The sequence below is a fragment of the Elaeis guineensis genome, chromosome 4 (genome assembly GCF_000442705.2).
Source record: "Elaeis guineensis isolate ETL-2024a chromosome 4, EG11, whole genome shotgun sequence".
Taxonomy (NCBI): Eukaryota; Viridiplantae; Streptophyta; class Magnoliopsida; order Arecales; family Arecaceae; genus Elaeis; species Elaeis guineensis.
In genome coordinates, this window is record NC_025996.2 from 88264846 (window position 1) to 88290165 (window position 25320).

Sequence of the window (25320 nt, forward strand, 5' to 3'; positions counted from 1 at the left end):
AAAAGATCAGACACCAACAAGGACCTTCGAGGCTGACAGCGAGAACAGGAGAAGGCTAATCAAAATTCTACGGATGTCGGAGACAGTGGTCGAAGGCAAGGAAGCCACGGATAGATGCCAGGCCAGAGACTGGTGGAGGAGCCGCGCATGGCCGACAGAGCAACCAGACACGACCGCAGTCACTGGGAGCGATGACCGCACAGGTTCTTGCACGAGATCGGAAGGTGATCAGACCAGGCGCAGGAGGGGAAAGACGTCTGCGAGCCGTGAGATGTCCACGAGCAGTCCGCGACCAACGGAACCATGGAGAGGTCCGCGAGCTGTGAAATCGATAGAGGAACGTGAGGGTGGAAGAAGAGGGAAAGGGTGGAGATGATGTCGTGAGCATGAACCCTAATCGGGATCGTGCTCTAATACCATGTTAGGAAGAAGAGGATGGAATATTTTTATTATTCATGGGTAATGTACCCATATTTATAGTGAATACACCCGATCTCCTATTCCTTTGGTACAACTTAAGATAAAACAATAAGTGACAATTCTTAACAACCATACACTCCATAACATCTTAGAGACTTGTTGATAACAAGGTCGGGCTATGGCCTATGTTCATAAGCGCAGTGGTTTGACAACAGGTATGCCCATCATGGCATGAAGGGAAGCCATGTGGAGGAATTAGGAACAGACTAGCAGTTCTTGAAACGACCAGAAACTAGTTAGGGCACTCACATTACTATATCGAATGCTAAGGACTGCTGGTAGCAAGAGGCATCCCTAAATGGACTTCCTTTACTATATGACGATAACAACAAAGGCCGAGATTAGATAGGTCAATTTGTGACATGCTGAAGATTATATCAACATCATAAAGAGATGGGATACCTAAATGTGGAAGGATTTTTGTCTAGCTGGTAATCCAAATACAAACCTTGCCCACCCAAATGTTAATATAAGTAGTTGTGTGTGTGTTGGAAGCTTCCTAACATAATCCAAAGTTTCCTATAAGTCCTAGGAATAGGCTTGGATGAGAAAGTTTTAACTTTCTTGTTCAATGTAATTTATAAGATAGAGCCTGACATAACTACTGCTGCTTGACACATTCATTAGGTAACTTGAATTTAATAGATGTAATGATCCGAAGGCAGCGAAGGAAGAATTTCATCAACCCACTCAACTCGAATCTCTCAAAAAAAAATAGGAAAAATGTAAGAGATGGCGAAAGTAGAGTCTAATTCCCGCTTTCTTTCATTGATTCCTAATAAACTAAGATACATAGCCTCTAGTTAAAAAAGTGAGATCTGTCCTTACACAATTCAGATCAGATTCTTTTTTTAGTTCTAATAGGACTCAGCTTTCATAAAATAGACATGAGCAATGGAAATAAACATAAAAAAGTTAAAATCCTATAGATGATAGATCTCGATTTCTACATCAACTTTACCTTCAATTGCTCTACCTAATTCTTTTTGGAGCAGGAGATATGCCAAATCAAAGTTTTCATTAAAAGTAAATTTCAGTTTGACTATCCCATTTCATGGCTCAATGATGGAATTTGAGCATGCTAGCTCTGTACAATGCACCACCCTTCAAGGGGCATCGACATGTTGTAGAGCTTGAAAACTTATCTGATTTAAAAGAAAAGATCATCTCAATCAAACATCATACAAATCAAACATCATACAACCAAATAATGACCTCCAGAAGTTTATCATATAATGCAACTTCCTAATGTGATGGATCTCGGTCTTGGACAATATCCAACCTTACTTGTAATAGCTAAAGTATTGAGTTTGGTGATCCTCTTCAATCAAGACTCCCCTTGTCTAGCAAATTTAGCTCCTGTTAAATCAGAAATAAGGATAGAAAAATACTTATGTAGCATTTGCAAGGTCTATGTTTTCTTGTATTTTAGAGGCATTGATCATAAACTCCTCATCCTTTACGAGTCAATACTACCTCCATCATTTATAGAAGACCATGTATTGATCCTAAAGATATGGGTTCCCAAGGATAACTTGGCAGACATCCAAATGAACTAGTTCTCAAGTTATCCCATTACTATACCTCTTGGTTACTGTGAATTTAAAGGTACATGGCTCAATGATCTTCAGCTCACATCCAGTTGAATCCAATTAACTGGGTAGGGACATGGATGAGGCTTGGTTTGCAACCCTAGTTTTTAAACCAAACTTTCAGAAATGAAGTTCTTCTAGCTTTTAGGATCTACAATAGCAGTGATGATACTTTGCTCCACTTGGATCTCCAAGTGGAAAATTTCTCTCACGCCTCTAGATCTGCATCAGTTTGCCTCAAGTTTTCTCATCATTAGACTTAATTATGCATCCACTAGCTTAGGCCCAACAGCTCCTCAACCTCTGTCGCATTGAGAACCATCTTTCTTTTCACTTCAGATCCTTGTCCTGTCTTCTATCTCGACTGCAACTTGGATGAAGCTTCCAACACTTTCCCTTGGTATGTTTATTAATCCTATAGTGGTGGTAATAATTTTTGAGTCATGTTGGCTTGTTTCTTACTTTGCTCTTCCTGGCTTGCTTTTTCATCACATTTCTTGAACTTATCACCCTTCCTCGTCTTTCCTAAGCCAATTCTTTTCCTTGATTCCCATGGCTTTCATGCTGGCTTCATTGCTGTCTTTAAATGTGAAGAGCTTCAACTCCATCTAAATACTCTTGGAGAACTCCAACATATTTTATGAAGACTATGATTGTTGATGGAGATCCCTAGTGAGATAGCTTGCTTGTAAAACTTGGTGCAAGCATGAATAGATTGATCATACTTTTGCCGTAGGTACTACCACTTAATCCATTGATCCTCTTTAGCTGATTGGATAGAATTGCTTCTTGATTAGGCCCTTGGATTTGCTCCATGCCAAATTAGAAATGTCATCATTTCTTGTATATCAATCCCAGATCCCACCAAGTAAAAGCATCACTAGAAGGCTTGAGATGGACAAAAGCTACCTCCGGGAACTAGTATATCCATAGATAGTGAAGTAGATCTCTAAGGTCCAGTCAGTTATCCAGTTTCTTTGCATTGATAGTTCCATCGTATATAGAGATCTCATTTCGATCTTTGACTTTGAAAGGTTGAAGAGGGTGATTTTGAGTGCCTATAAATTACTTATCCTTCTCACTAGATGGTAGATCCTTGCCTTTAGACGTAGGACTACAGGAGTTGCTAGTGATTGTGGTGAAAGTGTCGCCAATTATGAAATGCTCTTGATGGGTGGGGCTACATATGAGTTGGGCTATCTTTTGATGTACTTCAAGCACCTGCATGTATCGCTTGGACATTTGGACCATAAACTAAGCCCCAGAAGATCCACACTCTGATACCAACCTGATCTGATCGGGAAGAAGAAAGAATTCTCACAACCAACTCAACTTAAGTCTCTCAAAAACTTTAGAAAAAAGTAGAAAGACAGCAAAAGTAGGGTCTAGGTTCCCTTTGTTTCATTAATATCTTATAATTGAGAAAAATAACCTCTTTTTATAATAATGAGATCAAAGATTTTAAATCCCATAGAATAGGACTATCTTGATTCCTCATCTTCCCATGGAATGGGATGTGCCACCATCCCTCCCCATCCTGACACTTGAGATAGGAGATGTTTCAAAACGTGTAGATTGAGATGTTGGGACCAAGGTTTTAAGTCCCAATGCTATAGGGGATCATCCTGGCCGTCTCATCCAATTTCTGTGAGAAAATGAGACTTAGATGGGGTCAGGGCTTTGAAATCCATCCAAGTGGGGAGAGAAGAATAAAGAGGAAAGAAAAGAAGGAAAGATGAAGAAAAGAAAAAAAATAAAGGAAAGAAGATGAAGAAAAAGAAAAGAAGGGAGAAAAAAAAGAAAGAGAGGAAGGAAAGAAGAAAGGAAAGAGAAAGAAGAGGAAAAAGAAAAAAAGAAATTAAGGGATACAGGATAGAAAAGGAAAGGAAAAAAAAGAAGGCAAAAGAAAAAGAAAGGAAAAAAAAGGAAAGAAAGAAGAAAATGAAAAAAAGAAGGAAAGAAGATGGAGAGAGAGACGAAAGATATCTATCGAGATGTATAATCGGGAGTACTGGTTGGATGGGTTGGGACAGTGCGGCATCCCGCTCTATGAAGAAACTAGGACAACCCCATCCCATAAGATTTAAAACATAGCTGGGCCGATGGTGGGACGGTCCCATCCCAACATATGGGAAGGTATCCCATCCTGATGTCCCATAGGATATCCCGGAGACTTGAATCGTTAGCAAGATCTATCTTTGTACAATTCAGGTTGGACTCTTTATCTAATTCTAATAGACTTAGCCTTCCCAAAACAGACATGACTCGTGGAACTAAATATGAAAAGCTAAAATTCTACAAGAGGTAGATTTTGACTTTTATATTGACTTTGCTTTTAGTTGCTCCACCTAATTCGTTTTGGATTAGGAGACACAGTCGATCAAAATTTTTTTGAAAAAAATTTGCAATTTGACCGGCCTACTTTTGAGCCCAAAAGATGGAATTGGACTTGATCACTCAGTGCACCCTACTCTTTAAGGGGCAATGTCACATCATATAGCTTAAAAAGTTATCCAATTAAAAAATGATCATCTTGATCACACATCATATGACCAAGTTATGGCCTTCAGAAGTTTAACATACGATTTGACTTTCTGATATAGTGGATCTCATTCTTAGACTATATCTAGTACTACCTATGGTGGCCAAAATGGTCGACAATAAATCTAGTGATCCTACTGGATCATGCCACTATAGAGAACAATACTTTTATCTTGTTAAACATGCAAAATAATGCCATAAATATTGTGTTTCACAAACTAAAGCATTTAAGACAGCATTCCTCGGTCGGTATGGGGCGTATCATACTGTATCGATATGTATGATATGCCGAATCGGCCCGTATTGATACAAACATACCATACCATACCGCATACCAACACTATAGTGGGATTTAATGGATACAAGGTCCAGTACCGAGATGACAAACCTTGATTTAACGAATGCATGTATAGTTTCAACCAAGATTTTAAAGCCCATGGGATGGAGATGTCCCCGATATCTCCATGGAATGGGATTCCTGCTATCCCATCTCGTCCTGATAGCAATCTCGACCATGTATTTCGGTAGATATCCTCTGTCTCTCTTCCTTTTTTCTTTTCTTTCTTTTTCTTCACCTTTCTTTTCTTTTCTTTTTCTTTCATTTTCTTATCTCTTCCTTTCTTTTCTTCCTTTTCCTTTCTCTCTTTCCTTTCTTTTTCTTCTCTCTCTCTTCCTTTCTTTCTTTCATTTTTCTTCTTCTTTTTCCCATTCATTTTTTTTCTTTCTTAATCTTTCTTTCTTTCTTCTTTCTTCTCTTCTCGCATGAATGGGTTTTGAAGTCCTAACCTTGTCCCAATCCTATTTTTTCACAACTGGATGAGATGGCCAAGATGCCCCTCCATCCTACCAGACATAAAACCTTGATTTCAACTAATGTTTTATGAAAAAATGGTGTCTAATATGCAATATTTGTGATTGCATTTGTAGCTGAAGGATGGTTAATTTTGATGAGACATCCAAAGGCCTCACGAGGATAGCAATTCGGATCCTTGCATAGACAATCTCCTTGAATAGTTGCAAGGACAGCCGATCAACTTTCACATTCATACATAGCAAGCAAAGAAACCCTTGCCTAGAAACGATTAACTGCACTAGATTATGTGTACTACAGTGTACGCTCAAATTGGTGGGCATCATGGATGTAGAACTAAAGTATAATGACTTATTGTACAATGACTTATACATACTAAAGATGACCCCATGATTGGTTGGCTTGGGAACCAACAAAGCTAACTAGGCTTGAAGAGCCAAGATCATCCCCTAGACTATCCAGTGTCGTAGCAAATCAAGTGGAGTAAATTCAAAATAGTGGATAGAGCAAAATTTGCTAGACTAACAACCATTAGATGCTGTGCAGCAACAACAACAAAGGTTGGGAGGAGCCAGTCAAGATTAGATAGACTTTATGTTTGAGACCTTAAGCTAATGGGAGATGCTAAGGAGAGGTTACCACAGTGCACAAGCCAATCAAGGTGGTGGATCTAAACAAGCCAGCCAGCAAAGTCAGTCAGGTTTGGCTAACAAAGGAAAGAGGGCAATGCCTCAGGCATCCCCTTAGACCACAAAAAAGGGAAAACAATTATAAAATTAATTAGAGAGCATTGATGAGGAACCAATTCACTCATATTCTAAGACAATTGAGCTTTTGGATGATTAGTTGCCTAGATCATCCCATGATATGATAGTCATGATAAAGATAGTTCAAGCGATGATGAATTTGGTCAGCATGATGGTAGTGGATAAGATGGGGTTATGTATGACTCATAGTCAAGGTTTTATGTTCCGACGGATAGAGGGCGTCCCAACTGTCCCGATTTGTTCTTGTGAGAAAATAGGACCGGGACGAGGTCGGGACTCCGAAACCCATCCATGTAGGGAAAGAAGAAAAAAGAGGAAAGAAAGAATGGAAGATGAAAAATGAAAAAAGTGAAAGGAAAGAAAAAGAAAAATGAAAGAAAGGAGGAGAAGAAAAAAAAAAGAAGGAAAGAAGAAAGAAAGGAAAGAGGAGGAAGAAGAAAAAGGAAAAAAAAAGAAAGGGATGCCGAAAATAAAGAAAAAAAGGAAATAAATGAAGCTAGAAGAAAAGAAATAAAAGAAGGAAAAGAAAAAAAGAAAGAAAAAAGGAGAGAGATCGAGGATATCTACTAAGATGCATGATCAGGATGGCTGTTAGAACAGGACGAGACAGTGGGACATCCTGTTCTATGGAGATACCGAGACACCTCCGTCCTACGGAATTTAAAAACTTGCTCATAGCTACATTGTATAAAGCCATTCACTAGTGAGTCTCTTCACACTTGTGCCATGTAAAATGCAGACTACAGGGCATGACATAAAGCCCATGAGGATATAACAATAAATAGGAGAAGCGTGATGATGCAGCACATATAATAGAAATGTTGGATGTTATGATCTGGTGGATACTTTAGATCATCATTGTATACCAAATCCAACTTTGTTGTGCCACCATACAATCCGTAGGTGTACACTTCGTCTAAGTCTTCATATGCAAGTGGCTACTACCTTTCACAAGCTCAACTAGATAAGAGGTATCCAAGTCATCTTCTCTGAGATGAGATGGCCAGCCTATTATCAAGCAAAGGATCAGTGATATGATGGAGATCCAAGTCAAACAGAACATCGGACACGAGGATGCAACATCTAGGTTGGAGTCAAGTCCTAGGTCTTAATTATGAACAAGATCCCAATGTCTATGAGTGACAAAGATAGTCCAAGAGGACCCAGATGAGATTCTAAATTATCTCTTTGATTTATTAATTTTGCACAATGCACATGTTATAAGGGATCTTGGCGATACTATTAAAGAAAAATTTGAAACATACCAAAATAAAAAATAAGACCCTAAATCTAAGTTTTGAGAGCTTAACACAATTTAAAACAAAAAGAAAAACTGAGAAAACAAAAGAATAAAAAAGGTTTTTACCTTGAACCACTACAATATCATGGTACCATGTCAACACGGCATGGTACAACATCGGGCTGGTACCTAATTGATACAAGTCATGGTACCAGTTCACAAAACCTTGCTTAACACACATGTTAAGTGTACCTTCAGTTCTACATTATGAGATTTTATGTCATAAAATACAATAAAAAAAACCTTATCCGCATCGAAAACCACAACTGCGATACATAAAACAATATTCATACCATATTTTTTTGCAAAATATAGCATCAAGATTTAAGATAATAAAACAGGAGAAAGATCAAACAAGAACAATTTCCTAGGCCAAAAGTAGGCCATTGCAAGAGACTAGTGGCTATGTCAAAGCATATTAGGTTGATACCCTTTATCAATATGGTGCACATGTACAAATCCATACAATATCCACCCATGCAAGGTACCAATTTCATCTTGATTTTTCCAAACCTTGGGTAATAGTTAAAATTGTTTGTCCTAAAATGTATAACATTGACAATAGGTGGTAACCTGTTATTGGATTTATGCAAAGACCTACTACAAGTATATTCCTATATTATTTTATGTTATTCTGATCAAACATACTGCCATCACTTTGTACTCAACAACATACCTATCATTGAGTCATTTTATCCAATATTCAGGTTTCCTTTTATTCTGAAAATATGAACATAGCTAGAAAGTATGCTTCTGAAAATAAGCTACAAAATGCAAAGGCGCCTCCAAAAAATCAATTGATTTCTTTGCTGGACCAAGTCCTTTTTTTTTTTTTGGTAGCAAGCTGGACCAAGTCCTTTGCAGCGCCAGCACAGCATTGGAGAAAGAAATAAAGTTTGTAGATGACATAAATTTCTAGCACAATGAAAGAGCAATGTTTTCGAAGCTTACCCAAGACAAATTCGGGCAATGATGAGATCAAAATTCTCATGGAAGCAAGATTTTAACCCAAATTCATACTTCACAAAGAAAAAAGAAGCAATTATTTGAATTGCACTTAAAGAAGAAAAACATATCACTACAAGAAAATATTAAGATCTGGAAGTGAGAAGTCTTACCCATATCCAGAAAAAATATGCAAGTTGAAATGCATTCTGCATAAATAAAAAAAAACTAAATTAATTTGAAAAATACTTTGTTTAATCAAACTATGAAATATGCTAAGTCATACAGCAAAATAAAACATGAGAAAATAACATATATGATGGAAAAAATAATGTCAACAGGTTAAAAATGGGTTGTGAAATAAATTTATTGTCATAAATATTTATATAAATTTTTATTTCATATGTACGGTATGCAAAGAAAAAATTTGCTATGTGCCAAAAATAACATGACATGGATAGGAAACAAAACTGTTTATAGGACTGAAATTAAGTGAAAAAAATTGACACCCAAATGATTTTTTGGTTTTCATGTGCTAGTAGAACATGCCAGAAAAGGAATGCCCTTCAAACCTGAAACAACGTAAAATGAATGAGAAACAGAACTAATTGGGGACGCGCAAACCAAAAATGTTGGTCACTGAGTTGCACAAGAGGAGTTCCTTGAATCACTGAATGCCTCTCTTGAATTTCAACTGCCATCTGAGTGATAATAGCCTGAAGCTTTGTTCCAACTGCTAAAATTATCTATATGACAAATCAAAAAATGGTAAGACTAATCATATAAAAAAAAGTAGAATATCTCAATGCTTCAATAACCAATTAGGCTTACAATTAGAGGAATTATTGAAGCCCAGAACAGTTCTTGCCATCCTGAAGGGAAAAAGAAACTGTCAAATAAATTGGTCTGAGGTTTTGTGGTGGATGGACATATCTTCCTTTTTCTGGGTGAAAATGCAAAGATGAAGCTATGACTTACCATGAATATTAAGAAGCAGAACTATTACAGCAGAAGTCCATAAGTGAGGACTGGTCACAAAAAGTCAAAACAAAGTTCAGAAAGGGAAGCCAAAGGTACAACAACTGCGTCAAGGAAAGAAACATTGCACCTACAGTTCTAGTCATAGTTTATATTAAAGATGGCGTTCACGATGAAAATGTCCATCAACTCAAACTGCCACAGGTCTTTAGAATGGTTATAACCAAGACATGCCATACCACACCAAATCGGGTGGTACAAGGCATACTGCAACGTATTGGTCCAATATTGGTACCCAATACAAGGGGCATACTGACACTTGGTATGTTGAACCAACCCGTGTACCGGGCATACTGACACAGTGATATGGTGGCACCGGTATAGGGCCCGGTACGGAGATGGCATACCTTGGTTATAACAGCGTCATGGTGTTGCAACCTTTTTAAGAAAGCAAATCTTTTACCATAAAATGTTGATCTGCTGGTTGCTGGAGTCAATTGACATGGCAGTAAACATAATGATAATTTTGTATTTATACAGAAATCTATTTATATGTATATAAAGTATGAACACTTAATATACAACAGTAATTTGAATTGAGCAAAATGTAAATTTCTACCAATGGCAAGTGTAAGCCTTACACAAATTTCTCATAATGTTTATAAAGTATATGCATACATATATGCATGTGTGTACTTGCATATGGTAGCAAGTGTGTGTGCTTGCATATGGTAGCAAATGTGATGAACCAGTTTGTTATTACTACTCCTAGTTTAGTTGGCCAGTTGTTCATTATTTGAAACTAGGTTATTCAAGAGTGCTGATTGGGCTAGTGATTCATCGATGAGCATTCAGGCCCTACCTCTTTACCATCTGTGCATCTCTCTCATTTGTAGGGGAAAAGCATGTGAGAGACTTCTTTCATCAGCTGATTCTCTCTGCTCCAGTCCTGAAGAGCAAGAAGTAGGATGTTGTTTTCTCCTCTATACTAGGCCCAAATATTGTGGGATGGCTCATGCTGCGTCACCTCAATGATGGGCTTTGTCATCTTATACATGATGGCATTATTCTCTTACTACTTCTAGTTACAAAATCTGGAGTCTTATTCAGATCGCTAGCCTTTTATCTTTTTTTCTTCTCACAAAATTGTGCAAAGCATATTACAGAGCAGACCATACTCCTTAAGCATTTTAAAGACCTATACCATAGCATGCATTTTCTTCCTCCTCCTCTGCTTGCCTGACAGATGGGCATGGTATATGAAAGTTAAAACCTTAGGGGTTGCTTATACTTGGAAAAGCCGATCTTGACTCTACAAGGTCACATGCAGTTCTATTGATATGTGTGATGTGTGAGTATGCCTATTTATTAGAAACTAGTGGCAGGGTAAAGCTTTTCTGTTGTCCAGAACTTCACATGCAACTATATGTTTTTCAAGGTTATCTGTCAGTAATAAAGATTTAATATTTCGGGTTACAACTCTAGTAGATGACTTGTGAAGAAATCTCAGAATTTTGTGCATCAAATTATGATACTTTGCAGAGCATAAGTAAATTGCTCAAGACATCTAGACAACTGAAATAATTAGTCTTTGACTGGATAGAGGACAACCAGTCCAAGTGATTTCCTTCAAAATGAGAAATGAGAAAGTTCAGAGATCTTAATACCTGATTCCCACAACCACCTTAAAGTCATCCTCCAGAGACCTTTTAATATACTTTTGAAAGTTAAACCTACTTCCTGGAGCCAAGTGAACCTACAAAATGTCCAATTGTTAAACATGTCTTTAACATAAGAGATTTTTAACCAACAGCTGTTGAAAAAAAAACATACATTGATAAATCCATGACGCATTGCCAAATAATCTGTCTTACGAACAGACCTGAAAAATTGTCGAAAGAAGCTTACCTGCAAAAGTTGATAGTTAAAGAGATTGTCATATATATGCATACAAATGGATTGTCATATACATGCATATACACATAAGGTTGGGCATTTGACATACAGCGCCGAAAAAAATTATGTGGTAATATATGAATTTTAAATATGGCCATTTTTTCATATTAGTTGAAAGAAATTGTATATAAGTGCCAAACAATAAACAAGTATCATATCTCGTGTCAAAGAGTAGGTGCAATTGTCAGAATATATCAAATAGCAACTCTCATCATTTGTGAAAGAAATAGGAGCACGTTTTGTTAAATTAGCAAAGTCTACTTACAATATATAATAAGATTGGAATTCTATTCCAAAAACTAGTATGCTGCTTCACAAAAGATGTCTCATGAGCAAATCTGAATCTTGAAGGATCTGCATTATGTATACAAGATGAGTTCATTAAGACAGTCAAATACTAAAGGAACTGGGATTAGAAACTCCATGAGAAAGAACAAGGATTATAAATTTGGAAAAACTACAAATATACAATAATTCAATTCTTTACTCCACCTAGTAACCTAATTATGGACATTCATATAAATTATGTTTTGCTTCCACAGAATCAACACTACTTTCATTTTTCAAAATTCTGGGTAGTTTTAATCTAACCATTGATTTAGCCAAGGCAGAATTGGCATTTTGGACATTTACCAATCCAACCAGTTACAATCACTTTCCCAGTTGAATCCTCAATCCTTGCTGAGTAACATATTTTCTACTTTTAAAAGGACAAAAAAACACAGAATAAATATCTCCATTTCTTACCTCCCCATGAGTCCATGACACCACCAACCACCACCCTGCCCCAAACCACCATTTTGCTTCCTCAACTTCCTTGTGCTCCACCATATAAGATCACTTCCTGTCTTCTAGACTCAATTGCCTCCTCCACCACCCTTCCACACCTTGCTCATCACCACCAACCACCAACCTGCATTGACCTCCTTCCGACCACTCTACCCACCCTTTCCCACCAGTCCACCACCACTAGACAAAGTGTTTGCTGCTCAATTTCATCAAGTCTCGCTCAAACAAAGGATTCACTAGAGTGATTGATCAATTGTGAGAAAAAAAGAGGTGATAGTTGCAAGGCTTCTGAGTTCTGAATAATTTTCAGAGGTGGGGGTGGGGGGCTTAAAACTTATTAAAAAAATTCATTACTGATACCCTGCAGAACTTGTATTAATGGAGGTTAACAACCTCCTCATCTTACTTTCAACCTACTCCTTATTCAACCAACTAAAGCTTCCTGATGACCTTAATATGATTGCATTCTTAGCAGTCACACCAAAGCAACAAAGGAACAAAAAGAGAGAAGGTGTGCAAGGCTGCAAATTGGCTAGAGAAGAGCAGCAATTGGAGGAAAGGCAATGGTTGTGACGGTGCCTTTAACGGATCAGGGAAAGAGAGATGAAAGAGAGAGAATTTGAAGCAGGGATGGCAAAGTGATCGTAAGAGTTGCATGGAAAAGGACATCAAAGGATGAACATGGGGCCACGAGAAATAGGAATACATGGGGGAACTATCCATTTCAATTCTCTTATCTAAATCTTTGGTTACTTGATAGGTTATATGGCATTTATAAGAAGATCAAATACCTCCTAGATGTACCACAAGGATATAACTCATTGTAGTTGGTTAACAAAATTAATCTAAGCCACTTGATCTGACATATGGACAGCCTAAAGTAAAAAGGTGGCATCAAAGAAAATATATAGCTACTTCTGTATTAGTATAATAAACAGCCCTAGCTAGATCAAGAGGAAGAGTCAAAAGGGAAAGAACAATAATGATTTACTAGTTGATTCATTCATGGAAATGATGAACATAAAATCTATGAAAACAAGATCCAAGATATTATGGACATTCTCAAAAGAAATGAAGAATCTACACATATAGATTCAAACCCAGGTCTCAAAAGCATGAAAACAGACATTAATTCCCACTAAATTGATAATAATGCTGATAGGTGGGAATAGGAGGCCCCATAGTAGTGAATTTACTCATCTGCTTGAAATATAACTCATGCATGCTATGTTCACCTAGGAGGAAGCACAACATAAGTTTATATTAATTACACGTGTGAACAATTAGATAGAACATTGAATCCAGTATGATATGGCTTGCATACCAAAGAACTAACAGAGATGGAAGAGAATGAAGTGTATAACGAACTTAGAGATAGGACCATGGCATGATTATCATCAAACAATCATTCAAAAATCAATTATGGAGCAAACCCTAAAGGTTTTAGGTTTATGCCATCAATAAGACCCCATACATCTATTGATTTACATGACACATGAATGACATATGGAGGGATGATTTGATTATATGCCATTAGAGGTTGCTTAGTCACAACCATGGTTTTATGTCCTGGTGGGATGTCTCAGCCATCTGGTCCCGTTCCTATTGAAAAACAGGATAAAGATGGATTCGGGACTCCGAAACCCATCCATGCACCGAGAGAAGAAGCAAGATGAAAGATGGAAAGGAAAGAAAGATGAAGAGAAGGAAAAACTAATGAAAGGAAAGATGAAGAAAAAGAAAAGAACGAAAAGAAAGAAAATGAAAAATGAAAAAACAAAGGGAAAGAAAAAGAAAAATGAAAGGAAAAAAAGAAAGGTAAAAGAAAAGAAAATAAAGAAGGAAAAAAAGATTAAAAAAAGAAAGAAAAAAGGAAACAAGGGGAGAGAGATAGAGGATACCTACTGGGACGCATGCTCAGGACTACTGTCGGGATGGGATGGAACATCAGGGTATCTTGTTTTATGAAGAAACCAAGATACCTTTGTCCCACGAGATTTAAAACGTTGGTTGCAACTGCACCTGACTCAAGTACAGATCATCTTAACAATGTGTAGATGGCATATCAATATTACTAGCCACTTATTAAGTGTGCTATGTTCCTTTTTGCCTAATTAAGTGGTAGTCCAAGCTTTAATTAAATATAAATGCTGTTCAGTCCAAAACTAAGACTGTGCAGTATCTCTCTTGTCTGCCACATGTGTGTCTCCTTTATCTCTTATTTCTCACAATAAGAATTAAGAACCAATATGTAGTTCAAAAAAAAGGAATATGTGTTCATTTGTCCAATCATCAATGAAATAGATATGCTGTTCAGTCCCAAACTAAGACCGTGTAACATATCTCGTCTCCCACATGTATGTCTCCTTCATCTCCAATTTCTCTCCACAAGAACCAACTTGTACTTCAAAAGAAATATGTGCTAATTTATATAAAATGTAAGCATCAATCTCATTTTTGGCAAAGTATAGCATGCTAGTTAGTGCTACACTAGATAAAAATATTTTAGAAACTAAGATAAAAGTCTTCTTGCTAGAGTTTTGGATTTAGTGATTTATGACATCATAAAATTATGAGCTTTTCACAATTGAGAAAATCCCTGGGCACTTAAAAGTCACTTTTTTAACCAAATTCTCAAGATTTTTTTTGTTCTTGAGCTAGAAAGTTGACCTATTCCAATCAAATTTGAATTTTTGTATTTTATCCAATGGGGGTAGTTTTTATTTTCAAAAAGTAATTGGAGATAAAAAAATATCCAGGTTTTTATAACTCAGTTCCCTAATTGAAGCGCATGATGCCATCAAAAGAAGGCTGTATGTTGAATTTTTGTGATCATTCTGCAGTGGATCTTATTCAGGAGTCAAACAACATAAAGTTTGCTGTCTCCTGACAATAAGATGATTGGGCAGACTCCTATCAGAACAGATCTGCAGACCTACTGTTTGCTGCTCTTTAACTGCAGAATTCAGCAGTTGCTGTTCCCTTTGGCCAGTAAGTCTTCCATGTTCGTTAGATGTTCTGTAATTATTTTTCTCTTATAGTGAGATATTTCTTTAAACGTCTCTTGCTCAAGCTTACCTATTTCTAGTTGGAATTTGATATCACAGCATTGGAGCAGAAGGTTATGAATATTGAAATCTCTATGGAGATCCTTGGAGTCTAGATGACATCCATCAAATATGTCTAACCAAAAACTATCTTCAATGTGCAAAAGTAGTTGAAATAGTTTTGAAGGAAAAAGGGAAGCATGAATATCTCATCCTTCAATAATGTGAAAATGAAGGAATGATGAAAGGAAAATAGTCAATTTACGATAATGCTATGGAATAGCATGGAGACACGTGGTCATCTAATCATGTATAATATATAAGTTAAAAAATGATTTTTTTTCTGTAAGGAGATCATGTTGATGCCTTTGAGAAAGAAGATTACTTTACTTCCATTTTAGTTTCTCCTCCTTAAGAATTAAACATTTTTATTCTACAGAGAGTTCTCCTTATGTTTCTGAATAAAATAGTTAACAGTGAGGTCAGGAGACAGTGCTCGTCAAATTATCAACAGAATACAAGAATAGGTTTCCTGGTGTATCCTTCCATTCTGTTCGAGAATTAAAAGCAGGGTTGGGTACCTGCACATTCTTTTTTTTATTTTATTGAGATTAGGAGAGGCTACTCCCTGCTTCTTTCTACCCTGTACCCACCCCCACCCTTGGTGGCTGACTCTGACCAGAATCAGACCCACCCCCTACCCATTGCCCAAATGGCGAGGGGTGATGCCATCTGAGCAATTCTTCAGTGGTTACATTAATATAATTTGATATGATTGTCTTTAAACTGTTGAGAAACTTCAGCTAATATCAGTTGCTTTTATTATCTTCTTCACATTTTTGGTCATCAAAATTTCTTTATATCTTCTATTAAATTATGCTAGTTGAAGTTTAAATGAGCAATATTACTTGAGTACTTTCTAGGTTAGGAGATTTTCCAGTCTTTTAACTAGAGTTTTTATTGGTTCCGAGTGATCATACAAGAATATTTTCTTGTATGATGTAATCATTGTTGGAGGTCTTTAATTGCAGTTTTAAATATGCTCAAAGAAAAGATTAATTAAAACCTAACAGTAAGTTATTTTAGAACCCATTTAATAATGTCTTTGCTGCTAGTGATTCTTTATAAGTCTTAGGGCCTTGGTGAACTGGAAGTGAAAAAATTGTATTTGCCACGAAACCTTCTCATTTTGGCCTTGCAGTCCCTTGCTAAGGGACACAGAGTACCATCTCAGGCTTATGCCACAACAGGATAATTGTGGATGTGTTTACCTGACTCGAGGCTAATAATATAGCAAAGAGCTCAACTAATGAGGGAGCAGTGAGAGGTTCTGCATAAATCTCGTGGTCTACCAAACTAACTGCAAACCTATATAAACCTTTGTAACTTTCTCTTCCTTTCCTGTCAGCATTTCTAATGAAAAAAATAGCGATTATTTACATAAAAGGGACAAAGGATGAAATCTCCTCTCTGATCATATGAACTAATTCCACATACTTGCAGGGTCATATGGAGATAATACATGAAAAGCCTACTTTTGGTTTATTATGTACCAAACTCCTAAAGCTGAGTAAAATAAGAGCAGTGAGGTTACTTCTCGAGTTGGTGGTTGTAACAGAATCCCTACTGGGATGGCAGATTAAGCCAAGAGAAAATCAAATAGCATAACAGAAGATCTATAATCAGTAAAATACCATTAGAGAATTCATAATATGTGGACGAAGTCTCCTTCTCCCACTCCTTCCATCTGCGTATCTGCATAAAAGAAGCATTCAAGACATAGTTAATGTTCAATTTATCAAGAATGAGAAACTTACCATGTAATTTGAAGTCACTTGAAAATAGTATGTAATAAAATTCTAAGGTCCTACTCACCTTTGCTCTTCCAAGGGCCATCGTAATAGCACTATAAGCTACATGAAAGACAGCCAAGAAAAATACAAATATGTGCAACTGATGCAGTGCATTCAATGAAACAAGTGGCACCTTCCCCTGTTGATAGGAATGCAAAAGCAAATGAAAAAAGCATAAAAGGTTGATAGTCTAAATTCATTACTTGATACAGAAAAATAGTCCAATTCTAGGGTCTGTACTTGGGATTGCCGAAAGAGACTCAATTATAATGCAAGTACAAAAATAAAATTAGCGGAAAAGACATGCGTTGTATATACACTAATTATTGCTAGAGTCCCTTCTATCGGTTGTGATGGAATGACATATTCATGTAGAAACATGTAATTATTAAATTGGAATACATCAAAGTAGTTCTACACATTTGAGGTATCTTTGTGGGAAGGCATATCGTCATATTGGCTCTTCCATTTTCTCACCGAAAAAGAGCTGCAATCATATGAAGTATGAACAATGTTTGATAGTCTATGAAACACTGGTACTCCTATTTGAGGCATGTACCAACACCAGGTACATTTCCGATGTGGGTACATTTCCAGTGCGACACCGATACTCCTATCTTTGTATTTTTGAGATTGCAAGTTTGTCCCTTGATGAACTAGATATGGAGAAGAAACTTTTTGCTGATGATGCAGAGAATGAAACAGCTAAAACTATTATCACTTGATTATCAAAACTTGCTATTTTGATTTCTTCTGCTCATTTTAGACTGCTAGTTTTTTCTTTTTTTTAATTGCAAGTATTTGTTTGTTTTTTATGATGATACTTATAAATTTAGTTGAGATTTAAGAACTTAATTTTATTAATATTCAAATATTATAATATGATTCAGTTTTTTCATATATTTTTATTAATATTAGAATATTATATATATTCAAATATTAATAAAAATATAAAATATCTAGCCATATCCGTATCGTGGTTTTTTCAATTTTTGCCGTATCGGCGTATCCGTACCATAAAGTACCCATACTGCATACCAGTATCTATGCTTCCTAGTTGATAGTTTAAATACCAATAGCAACCTACGAACGAGGGTGCAAATTAACTAGCACAAACATACTCTATGACTAGAACAAATATCGTAATTACAATCATGATACAAGAGACTTGTATCATGGTCTGCCACTATTACAATGCATATAATAGAAATGTGCCTGGTGCAAGTCAGCTCTGTTAATACATGGTGGGCTTAATTTTATTTTCAGCTAAACATAGATTAACTAGTTAAGCAATATTATTTTAATTTCATCCCCATTTTTCTCCACAAAAGACTTCCCAACCATTTCACAATACAATTGATTCATTAAATTAGAGGAAAAACTCAAAACAAGGATCAGCTCAAGTGTTTTTATAGGTGGGTCTATAGCAGCCAAAAATGCTTGCTTTATATTCTAACTAAACCTAGGACCATGAACTTCCCCAATGGGACATATACTAGCAGTGGTTACCTGCTGATAGGTTGGAGGCAAAGTTTGAGAAAATACAGGGAATGATTAATAATTTAATACCTTAGCTGCACCCAAAAAAATAATGCATAGTTAGGATAACTGTGTTGAGCTGATCCTAAGTGCAGACATTTATGACCCTCCTTGACACTTGTAGAGATATCTTCTTGCTTTTTATCATATGCTAGTTAATTAGATAACTCATGCTAATACTATCTCTTCATGCATACCATATGATATCTAAAAGCTAATATTTGTCGCGTAATTATAAACTTCTACTTTGTTCTTCTCAAAAACAACGTATACGGTTCTACTTTGAGCTTCATCTTTTTGATTGTTTTATCCAAAACACTGCCAGTTTATGCTAAGATTCTCAAGAAAATTGAAATATTTAACATAAATTTTATTTCAATATGGGAGTATTGCTCCCATTTTGGGTATATGTTTCTTTAAACACTATGGGCTTTATTTATGAGTTCCTTGCAAATATGTAACCAGTTCGATGTCATATTGTTTTAGACATATCTTTTATGTGCTATACTACTTTAGTTAACCTGAAGGGCCCTTTCACTTGGTGTACAAAAGCAAGGATTAAGTGCCAGTGGCCCAGTGCTGGTGGTTATGTGAGCCACTTATCATCTTGGTATGGTTGCCACACCATGCTGAGATTAAGAATTAATAAAGGACTTAATGACACTTAGTTCTAATTAGGAATATTCGAAAGACGAATTAATAGGTTTCATGCTGACCTTTGCCAAGTTGACACGCTGACCTTTACCAAGTTCTAGTACTAGCCTAAACACTATGTGCTAGAGTGCATAGACTGTGCCAAACTGGACCAGTCGATTACCAGCATGGTTCATCCCATTGCTCGATACATAAACACTACCACCCCTATGGCTTTGCCTCTCCCCTCTCAATGCATTTGAAGCCTCCTCCTCTGGCTGCTCTTGGCACCAGGTGACATGTTTGAAGCCTCATCTGGTCCTCCCCACTCCAGGCGAGGTCTCGCTCTCTCTCTCCTAGGGTTCGCTCGAAGGCCAGATTTGAAGCTCAAAGTGCCCTCTCTCCCTTCCTCCTGCAACCCCTTTGAAGCTCTGTTCGATGCTCCATCCTCTTTCGAAATGCTTCATTCCCATTCAAAACCCTAGGTCCCTGTTGCAAGGGTAGTGCAAGAAACATCCGCGTAAGTCTCCCTGCCTCCCCCTCTCTCGATCCCCATCGTCGAATCCAGAGCTCCCAAGAGACCTCTCCCTCTCCTTCTTCCTCTCCCCCTCTCCCTCCCCTCCCTCTCTCCTTCTCCATCTCTCCCTTCCTCTTAATGTTTCGGCATGCCCCAAAATGGCACCGTACAAACCCACACCATATTGAACTAGTCATTGGCTGGCACAAGTCCTAGTACTGGTTAAGCAAATTTTGCTGGAAACCTTGCAAGGAAGCATATCTTATTGTTTGGGATTTCATGCTTGTTATGCTTAATTGAGATTTGAGACACTTTACATGAATATGTTTTCTATTTGTGTTCATAAGTATGTGTATGTGCATGATACATTTGACTTGAGAGACAACTAGTGTGTCCACAATTTGCATATTGCATTGCTTTTAAGAGCCAGATGTGTCTGTAGATATTACTGCATGCACCTGAGACGTTACATTTAGGGAACTAGGCCTTCTATAAATTTTCTCTTTGGCTTTGCCAAAGTGGTTATTGGTTGAGACATTGGCCAACATTAGCTCACACTTTTGCAAGGACGTGGAATAGAATATTGAGCAATCAAAGATTTTTAAATCCCCTTCTAAAAATAGTTGTGTCATGTGCTGAAGCATTTAATGCACCGCCGCATTTTTGACTATTTAAATATTTTGATAAAATGCACTACTAATGTAGACTTGATTGATTTGCTTTTAGAATCAAATCAAAGCGCAAAAAATGCACAATATATGAAAGTTTTTAGGTGACTTAGTTGAGTCACAAGTGACAAAATAGTTTTTTGACTAGTTACTTATTGGTACTCTCCAATATTAGGACATAGCAGTAAACATGATTAGAAAGTAAACCAAGACATTGGTGTTTGTTGATGCATTGTCAATGTTACTATTATATTATTACTAGTATGAGCGAGCTTGTATAATTTGATTCAATGCATTTTCATTTGTTTGATCATGTAATAGGCCATGATGGTACATGCACATTACTGGCTACTATTTGGTAATGCACATCACAAGGATACCATTACATATAGGAGACGGATCTCAACGTTATTTGGAAGATGATGTTGTTCCTGCATATGACCACACATATGGAGCAAGATCGCTGGACATATCTAGATTTGAGTCGTACACCAGATCTTATTGCGGACAACCAGGCTATGACCTGCATGGATATCTTTCGCGTGAGATGTCATATTTGAGTACCATCCTCCACAACCTTAGCCAACTTACGGATCAGATTTCACTACCACAATCTTTGGATGGCCAGTCAATATCAAGTAGAGGATCAACAATAGGGTGGCTATCCAGCAAATGCATATTTTAGGATGCACAAATACTGAGCAGATTACTAGGAAGCTTGGAGTAATATCCTAGGCCTGGACAATGATTGCAATCTCGACATCTATGAGGGACAGACACTCCACAAAATTTTAGATTGGCATATATTTTGGACTTTAAATTCTTTAAATGGACTCCATTTGTCATATGACTCATATCATATGTATATTCACTTATAAATACTTTAATTGTACTTTAAGTCTATTTCACGACCAAAAGACATCAAAACAACATCAAAATCAAAAATAAACAACCACAATGATCAAAATAATAACTAAAAGGATCAAAAAAATTTGAAAAAACAAAAAACTTAAGAAAATGGCGTACTGGTTAACAAACTAATATGCCACACTGTACCAAGTGTCAGTACGAACATTAAACTGATACCATTCTATATCGGTGGCCGACTAGTATGGCACCCAGTAATGGTTCGATGAACCTTGTTGTTCCACATTGTATGAGACCTTGCTAGAGGACTAGGTGGTGCATCCAAGTTCACAAGGACCAGAAGAACAATGTTAACAGATCAATTTGGGTTGCCAAAGATGGATCTAGGTGGTGGTCTTCTAACACAATACAACATAAAGGATGTTAAAAACATCAACTACCAGTACTGGCTGCTTTGCATAAAAGCTTACCTGTAAGGACAAGAGAACAACAAAGCTAGGCAAATGTGGCAAGTAAAGAATGGAAAGGCTTCGTTTGAGTTAATGGACTTCATCAATAAGGACTTTATTAATCATATACAACATGAAGAGATACTAAAACAAGCATAGGACTGGAAAAGCTCTTCACAAGAAAAACACGATAAGGCTCCATGTAACAACCCAGGACGTCAACCAAAAAGGCTTATCAGAAAGTGTTATTCAGGACTCTTGGCCCTATAGAAGTATCCAAGATCTACCTAGTGCATGGTACCGATAGTGAATCCATTGGGTATTGGTACGGGTAATGGTATTAATATTGAAAACCTGTTATGAATAGGTCCCTTCATCAAAGACCAGTGTTGAGATTCATTAAGGTGTAGATCAAGGAAGATACTTTACTACCATCAACTACAAGAGAAGGTTTGCATCATTGGCTCCATAACCTATCAGCATCTAATCCGAGCCACATCATTATTCTTAAACCTCCACAAGTATAAAGGGCAATTTGCAACCATAACCACCAAGCACTTCATACAATAATGTGAAGGAAGCATTGAGGTAAGACCTAATAGGACTGGCATGAGAACCACCTCCTTGAACTTTGGTGAGTGTCTACCATATCCCCAGTATGAGCATAAATCTCATCTTTGACTATCAAATTTCAAATTCCAGCAAGTTTGTTTTGTTGGCTTACATGATGTCTAGGTTATTGATAATATTAGAGGATTTATTTTGAATATCTTGTTGAAAGAAAAGAGTGTCCAATCCCTTTATGTCTGATGCATCAGTTAAAAAGTACCAGCCAGCAAGACAGTGCATCATTAAGCTATGATCGGCTTGACTATATGATATACAAAAGGCTTAAGAAGATTTCTGCAAAGAGACTAATAGATGGATTCTGAGCCTGGGAAGTCTCCATCAAGATGTTGTATGTGGGGTGTGGATATGGCATGCTACCTACCATTTGGGCACTTTCTATCAAGAGCAAAGGACCATTGAAGCTTGTCTACTTAGATATGATTCTATAATGGTTTCCAATACATGTTGATGAATACTTGAGATTTTCAAGATGTTTCATGAATATGAAAAAATCCAACGGTTTGTCTTATTTCAAGTTATTCGAAAGAAAAGTTAAGGGCATATATATATATGTATATATATATATATATATATATATATATATATATGGGGCATTGCACAAGATAAAGCACTGAGTCATCTGTAGGAACTAGATTTATGATAAAAGCCTATCTAAGAACATGGTTCCTTCTAGAGTCATAAATATGAAGGCTTCATTTGAGCTATTTGCATAAATGAAACCTGGATCGCTAATTGTCTTGAACCAAGTAGTTGAGGTCATACCATCGAACCATCTAGGAATCAAGATGGTTTGGATAGGGGCAAAGCTGCTCCAAACCAGGATGAACAGACCAGATCCACCTGGTTTCTAGCAGTTCCAACCTGTTTCAGGTGGTCCCAAGGCCGAACTAGGTGATCCATTTCTCTTTCTTCTCTCCACCTAGTTGCAAACTTTCTCCATTCCATCACTAGTTGCAATATCTCCTCTCTCTCGCACATGATTTGCTGTCAATGTCATAGTCACCTACCCCTCCCAGTTGCCTTGAACTTCATCAGGCCCGTCTATGTTTTGCCTTCACTCCTCCACCTTAAACTCTCTCTCTACACCTCTACAGCATCTTTAGATTCATCAACCACAAAGGCACTGGTGAGATCACCACCGATGAGATCTACTAGGCCCTTGATCACCTCGGAATTGGAGTCAAACCCATCGGGAACCTCTCTCCCTCTAACAAGCATGATTGAGCATATCATGTGTTGGTGCAGTGCCAGTGCTATACCAATATCGTACATACAAGGTAGCTAGCCTGTACAAGTCCTGACCAATTCAGCCAAACTCGAAATGAAATCATTAATTGATTATTTTCAAGCATTTGGTTCCACATGTTCTGTTCACACTCCAGATCAATTGAGAACAAATTTTCAAGACAAAACTAAGAAGCGTGTATTTGTAGCATATTCCCCATAAAGGAAGGTCATTTGTGAATATCAAAACACAGTTTAAAATCTCAGATAAAACTTCTTTTTACTATGCTCAGCCTGCACTAAACCATTTTGCAGGCTCAACAAAGTGAAAAAAAGTGAAGAAGAGCATATCAATTTGAGGCCTTTAAGTCCTTTTGATGGTGCATCTTCCTTACGACCGAATTATGGGAAAAGGGGGAGCAATAGTGAGTCACTTACCCAAGAAAAGCCGTATGCTAAAGGGAAATGATGCATATCATCACAAAAAGGAGTTGTCACTTTGAAGGTCTAAAAGGAGAGAAAGAGGTCAGATAGGTAAAGACCTTCTACAAGAGAGCTAACCATTTCCATTTTGATGAAATCAAAGAGGGTCCAGAATAGGAATCTACCATGATAAAAGATACGGTAACACTAATGAAAAATGAGATCCAGGCGTTGGTCCTAAATCCAGAAGGTGTTCAGCCTCTCCATTTCATGCAGGTTTACAAAATCAATTGATGGTATCTTTGATATATACAAAGCCAACCTCAATGGTTAGACTATGAGCCTGATGGCAAAGGTGGCATCAATTTGCATCGTTATTTTTTAGTAACATCAAAAATGTGAAAGGTATGGCAACTGGACATGAAGAACACATTCTGATAAGGTGATCTAGATGGAGCAATTATCTAGATATATGTCAAGCTGGTTTCTTAATCAGGTTCACTGACTCATGAAGGCTTTATATGGACTCCAACAAGCCCCACCAGGATGGTATGCTAAAATGGTTCAACATTTAGCTTTTTGTGGTTATACTGCTTCAAATGCCAACACTAGCCTCTTATTACAAAAGATGGAATAATCACATATTTTAGTACTGTGATCTGTAGATTACAAGATAATAATCGAAGAGAATGAAAAAAAGCTGATGCATGACCAGTTGGAGATGGTCCGCATTACATGAGAGGACCAAGTGAATGGGTTGGTCAAAGTAGGGTTTGGGTCAACAATTCACCCTTGTTCTCTTGTTTACAGGAAATAGGGTGGAAAAGGTGTTTCTTGGTATTTGAAATATCCAAAAGACTGAAAAGAATTTCTGTTGATGATCTTTCAATGAGGTATAGGTCCAAAGAACATGTTTCTAAAGATAATTTGTCAATTGGTGCAGATCCCTAGCAGTCCTATAAGAGAAATTTGGATCACATATTTTTATTTATATCAAAAGCATTATAGAAGCTAGATCTCGAAGATTAAAAACAGAGATCAAACATAACTGAAGAGAGATCAAGAAGAGGGGGGGGAGAGAGAGATAGAAATCCTTTGTTCTTTCAAAATAAATGTAGTATAGTGTTTTTCTTAGCCATCCTAGTAGTCCCTTTTACAATATTCTGTAACTTGTTTTACAAGTACAGTAGGACTCTTAACAACCAAGCAACAGATCAATAAATCCAAAATGTTTCCTCAACAAGAAACTTTAGAATCCCAAAATACCCTACAGAAAAAGACCCCAAAGATTAGCAGACAATCTTCTCCCTT

General features: G+C 37.0%; 1 protein-coding gene across 8 annotated transcripts in view; it reads right to left on the bottom strand.

The window, feature by feature from the left end:
- LOC105033667 (MLO-like protein 9) overlaps positions 1-25320 on the bottom strand; it is a 59398-nt gene that overhangs the window by 23200 nt on the left and 10878 nt on the right. For 7 of the 8 annotated variants that reach the window (XM_073256677.1, XM_073256678.1, XM_073256675.1 and 4 more), the window contains 10 exons: positions 17082-17198; positions 16901-16961; positions 11636-11724; positions 11248-11322; positions 11082-11170; positions 9415-9464; positions 9268-9308; positions 9009-9182; positions 8610-8645; positions 8443-8510 (listed from right to left, as the gene is read on the bottom strand). In XM_073256677.1, coding sequence (XP_073112778.1) covers positions 8443-8510; positions 8610-8645; positions 9009-9182; positions 9268-9308; positions 9415-9464; positions 11082-11170; positions 11248-11322; positions 11636-11724; positions 16901-16961; positions 17082-17198 — 800 coding nt within the window. The remainder of the gene's footprint in view (positions 1-8442; positions 8511-8609; positions 8646-9008; positions 9183-9267; positions 9309-9414; positions 9465-11081; positions 11171-11247; positions 11323-11635; positions 11725-16900; positions 16962-17081; positions 17199-25320) is intronic. The other variant, XM_073256682.1, reaches the window with a different exon arrangement.